Below are 9,362 nucleotides of genomic sequence, written 5' to 3'. Positions count from 1 at the left end.
ATTGTTCTCATCTGCATGCCATAAATTTATGAATTCCTAGGGATATACACCAAGTGTAAACACGTAACTTTATTCATCAAAGCATGTTTCTCTGGCTAATATCCACACGCACACACATACACACACACACACTGAGAGAGAGACAGAGAGACAGAGAGACAGAGAGAGAGAGAGAGAGCTTGTAACCGACAGGTAAGAAAATGAAAGAGATGAGAATAATGAGTAAGACTTTCTGTTTGTGTGTGGAAGAGAGAGAGAGAGAGAGAGAGAGAGAGAGAGAGAGAGAGAGAGAGAGAGAGAGAGAATCCCGTCAGCAAAGGTCAACTCATAATGAGCTTCGTTGGTTCTATCTGTAATGAGGCATTACGGTCGGAAAGAGGAGCTTCCTCCAGTGAAGAGCAGGCTGGAAGGTAACAGTCGATCTATTATCAAGAATATCAGGTCAACAAAGACTATACTTCTAATGAGGAGACGAGGAATAGGAGGAGGAGAGGCGGAGGAGGAGGAGGAGAAAGACGCCTTGTAATGACGTTGCGCAAAAGAGTCAGCCACAATTAGTGTTCTAAATTTATGTGAAAAGCTTTAATAACGGGATTCATTACACGTATCATTACATTAAAACGATGTCAACATCTTGTTATACACACCACTGATTACTGACAGGGCGTTGTTACTTACGCTATTATTACCGTGGTTGGTTTTCACTAACACACCTACTTGTGTTATTTTTAAGTACAAGTACTATTATGCTAATATTAACACCAGTATGGACATAGATTTTCATGAGAAAAAAAATATGAAAAAAAAGCTATATATCATTAATACAGCTGTTATTCTTCAGTAGCAAACCTAGTTGCCTTATTCATATGAAGTACAAGACTTTAAAAATAAATTTTTTGAACCCCGAACAGTATATGAATACGAGTGAGGACATATCTTCCTATGACAAACACACTCACTACAAACATAAATATACGACAATGTCTCGAAAAGCACGAATAAATAAAGAGGAAATAAAATGACAGTCCATTTCGATGGAAACAATTCAAACGGACATTTTCCTATATTTTTCCCTCCGCAAACGGCCGACACCGATGGCTTCCTGTATACAAGCGTACGCGAGCGATCGCTGTATCAGTTTTGTATCATTGTTTGTAACGTGGGATACATCCATAACAATAACAGAATACAGAGAGAGAGAGAGAGAGAGAGAGAGAGGAAGGAAGGAAATGAAGTGATGCGCTCGATAAAAAAAGTTTTTCGGTCACAATAACATAGATGTTGGGGGTTGTACCCACGCTGGGCAATAAATGGTGAAGCATTTTTATTTACATGTTTTGCTCGTAGTTCATGTCGAGTTCGGAACAGCATTTATGATTTTTGGTATCAATATTTATAGAGTGAAACTGGTGGAGAACTGTATCGTAAGAGTCCTTGATCAAAAACGCACGCACACAAATATATATATATATATATATATATAGATATATATAATATATATACACATATACATATACATACATATATATATACATATATATATATATATATATATATATATATATATATATATATATAGATAGAGAGAGAGAGAGAGAGAGAGAGAGACCTTACAGACCTTACAGACCTTACATCTTGTTCGGGTTGCCCCAGGTCCCTCAGTGTGAGGCACCTCTAATGTCTACCAGAGAGTTGCTAGTACATCTTCCGGTATATTTTGCATCTTCCAATCTTGGATGGTCTGGGATGCAGTTTAGATATTTGTCGAGCTTATTCTTAAAACACATCTACGCTCACTCCTGATATATTCCTCAGATGAGCTGGCAACGCATTGAATAGACGCTGCATTATCGATGCTGGTGCGTAGTGGATTAATGTCCTGTGTGTTTTCCTTATTTTTCCTGGTATAGTTTTGGGCACTATTAATCTACTCTGCTTGCTCTTTCTGATATTTTTAGTTCCATGATATTTTCTGCTATTCCTTCTATCTGTTTTCCATGCCTGAATTATCATGTAGCGTTGTACTTCTTCCTTTCTATACTATTAATAAGAATTGTAGTCTTTCCCAGTAGTCTAGGTCCTTAACTTCTTCTATTCTAGCTGTAAAGGACCTTTGTACACTCTCTATTTGTGCAATATCCTTTTGATATTGTGGGTACCATATCATATTGCAATATTCAAGTGGACTACGAACATATGTTTTATAAAGCATAATCATGTGTTCAGCTTTTCTTGTTTTGAAGTGCCGTAACAACATTCCCATTTTGCTTTACCTTTGCCAACAGAGTTGCTATTTGATCATTGCATAACATGTTCCTATTCAATCATCACACCAAGGTCTTTAACCGCTTCCTTATTTGTGATGGTCTCATTATTAGGTCCCTTATATGCATATAGCTTTCTTTCTCTGTCTCCATAATTTATTGATTCAAATTTATCAGAGTTAAATACCATCCTATTTACCTCTGCCCAATCATATACTTTGTTAAGGTCTCTTTGTAGAGTCGTTCCATATCTTCATCACAAGTAATTTCTCTACTTATTCTTGTGTCATCTGCGAAACTACTCACTACCGAATCCTTCACATTATTGTCTATGTCTTCAATCATAATAACAAACAGTATTGCAGCTAACACCGTACCTTGCGGCACACCGGATATTAACCTTGACTTCATCCGATTTCTCGTCGAGAGAGAGAGAGAGAGAGAGAGAGAGAGAGAGAGAGAGTACTGCCCTTCGCCCACGCGACAGAATTTATGTAGACCTCCAGGTGGCAGATATAGAAACCTGTTTTTGATATCCTGTGGAAGATCTATCGTACCCCTACTACTTCCCTCTTTATTCCCCGCGCCCTACTCCTCCTCTTCCCTTTTCATCCGTTTTCTATCATCATTACCCTCTCATTCCAGCATTCCCTCCTCTGACTCGTTCACATTCTATTCGACGCATCTTCCGATCCTGATATCCCTCCTTGTAGATTCCGGGCCTCACAGAATACATTTTTTTCCCCCTCCTTTTCCCACTCGACCTGTAATACCTTTAAGTCATTAATCGCCTTCTTTTTGGTCCCTAGGTCCTTAGGTCCTTTTGGTAGTGGGGTTCTTTTGGTCCGCATCTTTGGTACCATCTAACGGTCGGTGTGACATGGTCCTCCATAGGACTTTCCCAGCGACGCGAACAAGCAAAGAGAGATCAATCATTTTGTCCGATGATCATGTTCGATTAGAGCAAGGGATTAAGTTGGAGGAGGATGAGGAGGAGGAGGAGGAGGAGGAGGAGGAAGATGATGTGCTTTTGGCATGGAGGAAATGACAAAGGACCGAGAATACACAGTTCATTCCTTATTTTCCATATTTCCTTGCAAGAAATGAGGAAATAAAGACAAAACATGAAGAAAAACGCATTGAATTTATTTCTCTTATTATAAAGCAGAATAAGTCTCCTTCACATTACTTATTACCGTATCAGTTACCTTCTGATGGCAAAAGGATCACGCGCAACACAGCGATGGTTAATTGCAAAATGAATGAACTGAAAATTTTATTATGTCTTACGAGGATCAGATCATAACAAAATGAAACGCAGTTATATGCAGAAAAAAGGACTATGAACATTTGGCTGGGCCTTTTTGTTTCAGAATTGCAAAAAAAGAAACATAAGCAAACTGAAGAGCAGAGGGCAATACATCATATATATATATATATATATATATATATATATATATATATATATATATATATATATATATATATATATATATATATATATATATATATATATACAAGACTCATTCCATAACGAATTTTACAAAAAATATAAATGAAACCTCATTAAAAAATCTAAGCCACATTTTACCATCCACAAGAAAAAAAAAAAATGGCATCAAACAAACAAATACACAAGCAACCATAAACTTCCTCGGAGCAGCAACAGCAACAAAGGAAAAACAACAAACCTGGAATCGAGCAAAAGGAAGAGACAAACAGTTGGGAAAAAACTATTTCCGTCGTTCCAGGACCGTGATTCCAGGCTCGGTCACTCCAATGGGGAAATATGACCCTTTTGTTGATTGCAATCAAGATTTTTTTTATGTCCTTTTTAATTGTGACTCGTCCGACGACTTTCCTATAAAACGACCAAATGTATAAAAAACCATCCTGAAATGTTTAATTACTATGACTCTCTGAGAATAAAACTGGAAAACATTAGATTTTATTTTTGTTTTTGTTTTAGTTGAGTGAGATTACGAACGTTCAATGAAAAGCATGTTTTCTCTCTCTCCTCTCTCTCTCTCTCTCTTCTCTCTCGTCTTTGGGTATTTGATTTTTTTCCTGTAATATGATCAATTCATTGCACTCAAGATTCTAGAATTATATAAAAAAAAAAAAATTACTTATAACGAGCGTAAACTTAATGGGAACTACTGGTTGGCTGGTATCATGAGGAATTTTAAAATAAAATCTCCATACACTTTTGCCAAATAAATGAGCATGCGTGCTTGCGTGTGTGTGTGTGAAAGAGAAAGTAGAGCATATATGCATTGTTGATAATAATTCACATACGACAGCAACAACGAAATAACTTGAGCAAAGTAAAACTACAACTACTTCCATTTTTCGTAAATTACGCGCCGGATAGTTATTCAATTTAACTAAGCACTTCTTGGCAAAATTTATATATTTACTTATTATCACTGAAGTCCAGGAGAGCCTGTAAATTATTTTGAATAAATATCACAGCTTGATACCATCCAGGGTCAATGAGGTCCTGTTAGTAATGTGTATTAAATGCACAGAGCGATTGTGTAATTGATATAGTTGATATATATATAATATATTATATATATATATATATAGATATATATACACACATATATATATATATATATTATATATACACATATATATATATATATGATATCCCATACCCATACATAGATAAATATATATATATATATATATATATATTTATATCTATCTAGATATATATTAGATATATAAATATATATAATATATATATATATATATATATAATATATATCTATATATAGATATATCTATATATATAATATATATATACATATATGATATATATCTATATGAGATATAGGATATATATTATATATTCTATATATAGATATATATATATATATATCATATATATATATTATATATATATATAACTATATATAATATATATATATTATATTTATATATCTATATAGATATATATAGTTATATATATTATAGTTTTATTCTATATATATATATCTATATATCTATATAGATATAGAATATTATATATATATATATATATATATATCTATATATATATAGATATATAGATATATATATATCTATATATATATATATATATAATATATAAGATATAGATATATATATATATATATATATATATAATATATATATATATATAATATATATATATGGATAGATATATATATATATATATATATATATATATATACTATATATATATATATTATATATATATATATAAGTATATATATATATATATATATATATAATATATATATATATATATATATATCTATGAAGCTTTACTTACCTTCTCTCTCACACCGAACACTGCAGGAGAATTGTCTCGGGCCTTTATGTGCTTCGGGGTAAATAACGGCACATTTTCCGACCATTTTTTTCATTTTCCTGGTTAGACTGTGATCGCCCTCTATTGCATGGCGGGCCTTAAAAGCTTTGCCCCGGTATCCGAAATATGACTTTTTTCAGCCTTTTATATGTATATATAGACATTCTCAACAATAGGACATTTTCTGGCCTTTTTTTATGTCTATACATTTTCAAACATGATGAAGCTGAAATATAATGGGGGGGAGTATTTATTGATATTGTTTTTTAAATAATAAAAAAATACTTGGCCTTATCTGGTATTATATTATATATATATATATATATATATATATATATATATATATATATATATATGTGTGTGTGTGTGTGTGTGTGCGTCGTGTGTGTGTGTGTGTATATACTGTACATAGATGTATATAAATTTTCAACAAAATTACCTTTTCTGCCATATATATATATATATATATATATATATATATATATATATATACTATATATATATATATCATATATATAGTGTATATGTACTATATATAGATGTGTATAGATTTGCAACAATATTACCTTTTCTGCCTTATATATATATATATATATAGTATATATATATATATATATATATATATATATATATGTATATATATATATATATATATATTATATATATATATATATATATATAAATATATATATAAATTGTCAACGCGATGCACTGACTTGTGATGGGACTTTTACTTAAAGTATTTTGTAATAAAAAAGCAAATAACTGAGATGATATATGATGCTTTCATATTTATGTTTTTTTTTATTTTATCTGTTTTAATAGCGATTTTGATACCTTTGGATCTACGTGGCATCGCATGCGTCTGGTTGCTAATGTTCAATGGATTGCTTTATTTTTTCAGTGGTTCTCCCATTTATCGTTATTTCTTTTGTCATAAATTTTTTGTTTTATTTAACATGACAAACATGGCGGTGGGAGCAATCATCCTAACGAAATGTAAATGACAGTGATGTTATGGATAAATAAAAATAATGCAAATTCAATCTCTCTCTCATACAAACACAGAGAGAGAGAGAGAGAGAGAGAGAGAGAGAGAGAGAGAGAGAGAGAGAGAGAGAGAGAGAGAGAAGGGTCAAGCGGTCTGGAATTTAAAATGCTCTTACTGTTTTATTCCAAATTCCCATAACCTTTATTTTTTCGGCATTGGGGATAATGCTCCCTTTGGGTTAGATTACATTTTTTTATCCTTTCCTGTTTCGTAAAATATATATATATTATTTTTAACTTTTGCACTAATTTTATACTTTATTTTCATTCTATTTCCATTTTTATGCAGGTTAGAAGATTAGGGATTTGTGAACCTCTCATTATTTAGGTTTTGTATTGCATTTCGACTTTGAATCGAATCTGTTTGAAAATGAGCATTTATTCAGATAAAAAACTAAAGTATTTACGAATTTATTGTAATTTACGTTCTGCAATAAATTTCCATTTCTATTCGACGATATTTTCTGTCTGACATTTACTTTTCTGAGAGCATTTATACCTATGATAAAACAAAGGACTGACGAATTTATTCTATTTGTATTCGACAATATCTTGAGTTTACTAAGTCCTCAGTAACATAGCATTTATCCAACTGATAATTAACGAATTTAATAATATGTGAGCTATGTATTAATATTAATTTGTATTCAACAATATCCTCCCTTTGACACGTACTTAACTGGGAGCATTTATGCTGACTATAAAAGATAGCAGTGGTGAATGTACTCCATGTTTATTCCACATCTTGAGTTTGACAAGTAATCAGTAGTGGAGCATTTATGCCTACGATAATATAAAGCATTAGCGAATTTAATGACAATTAAGCTCTGCCATAAATGTGCATTCGTATTCGACAATATCGTCCCATTTACTATTACTTAACTTGGAGAATTTATGCTGAAGATAAAACAAAGCAATGACGAATTTATTCTATTTATAATCGATAACGGAGCATAAATGCTTACGATGAAATAAAGAATTAACGAATTTAATGACAATTAAGCTCTGCCATAAATGTTCACTTGTATTCGACAATATCTGCCCTTTGACGAGTACTCAACTGGGAGCATTTATGCTGACGGAAGACGCGGCCAGACTCAAAGGAATCAATTCTCGTTAAGGACACGTTACCGGCACCAACAAAAGACAACGGCGATTTCGTAAAATCAATTTCGGGCGAGGAGAGTTTGAGAGCGGGAGGAGGAGGAGGAGGAGGAGGAGGAGGAGGAGGAGGGGGAGGAGGAGGAGGAGGAGGAGGAGGGGAGGAGTAAAATGGGGAGGACGGGGGAGAAGAAGAAGAAGAAGAAAAAGGAGGAGGAGTAAAATGACGATGATGATGAGGCGGAGGAGGAGGAGGAGAAAGAGGAATAAAATGGGGAGGAGAAGCAGAAGACGGAGAAGAAAGAGAAGGAGATGGAAGAAGAAGAAGAAGGAGGAGGAGGAGGAGGACGAGGGGAAGGATGGAAATGCAGGAGGAAAAGGAGGAGGCTGAAGGGGAGATGAATGATAAGGAAAGAGGATTAAGGGTAGATGGTTGATTGATTTGTATCACATACTGGCGTCGCAGCAACTAGGGGAATTTACGGTATACGTAAGTAAAACCTATATTGGCTGTGGAAAAGGAAGAGCAGACATTGAAAGACTATATATTGTTGTTATTGACTGCTTCATATCGCTTACTGGCGTTGCAACCACGAAGTTCATATGTACTGGAAAGTAAAATTAGTTTTTACTTAAAAAAATGACCAATCCTGAGAAGTACCTCGCATAAAGTACACAATGTCATTTAAACGCTCAGTCATTACAATTTTGTAATGACAAAAAGTTGTCAAATTGAAAATATCACGAAATGGAGGAAGGAAAGAGAGAGAGAGAGAGAGAGAGAGAGAGAGAGAGAGAGAGAGAGAGAGAGAGAGAAGATATAAATCAGGACAACGAAAAGATCGATCAGGAGAACGTCTAAAAAAAGAAGAAATAAAATGGAGCCATATCTTGATCACCTAACAAGGGTCACTCGCGCATCGCATTTTTTTCCTTTTCAAACCCCCCGCCACCCCTTCCTTCCCCTCCTCCCTCCCTCCCCCAACCCAAGGACGCCCTCACTCCGCCGCTGACGAGCCGATGCGGTGGACTCCCTCGGAAGCCAATTACGTCCCGGGGGCGCGTTGACAAAGCAGGCGTAATTGGGAAGAGGAGATGATCCCCCGTAATAGTCCCGTGGGAGCATTACCATGACGCAATCGACGCTGCGTCCGTAATGACTCCCGACACCGGCGTCCTTTTTCAAGGTCCTTCTTCCTGTTGATGGTCGAGCCTTACCGCCCCCTGGGACGCAATCTTGAGTGGAGGAATTTTCCATATTTTTTGGGCGGTGAGGAGTGGTGGGGGGGTGGGCTTAGTTAGGTAGCATCCTGGGAAGGGGAGGGCGGACGAGACAAAGTACCGAGGGAGATATACTACCGCTATAGGATTCAAGGATATGTGGACCTTTCGCTTCCAAATAGACAGGAGAGTGTTAGATAACAGGATGAGGTGATAATACAGTTATGGTTATGATAATCAGAATCATTGATGGTTGGTAGATGTTTATCAATATGGTCATGGTTTTCAAAACCTTAAATGACTTTAATTACTTATATATATATATATATATATATATATATATCTATATATATATATATAAT

At 34.2% G+C, this 9,362-nt stretch overlaps 1 protein-coding gene across 1 annotated transcript; it reads right to left on the bottom strand.

Annotated features, from left to right (window-relative positions):
* Positions 1-7,696: 7,696 nt before the first annotated feature.
* On the bottom strand, positions 7,697-9,037 carry LOC135196628 (uncharacterized). The gene is made up of 2 exons (XM_064223469.1): positions 8,830-9,037; positions 7,697-8,166 (listed from the first exon to the last, which is right to left on the bottom strand). Exons 1-2 carry the CDS (start codon positions 9,035-9,037, stop codon positions 7,697-7,699), a joined length of 678 nt encoding a protein of 225 aa, XP_064079539.1.
* Positions 9,038-9,362: the final 325 nt, after the last annotated feature.

This window comes from Macrobrachium nipponense, chromosome 18, assembly GCF_015104395.2.
Source record: "Macrobrachium nipponense isolate FS-2020 chromosome 18, ASM1510439v2, whole genome shotgun sequence".
NCBI classification, from domain to species: domain Eukaryota; kingdom Metazoa; phylum Arthropoda; class Malacostraca; order Decapoda; family Palaemonidae; genus Macrobrachium; species Macrobrachium nipponense.
Note: the sequence above shows the minus strand (reverse complement) of the source record. Positions and strands in the feature narration are given on the sequence as shown.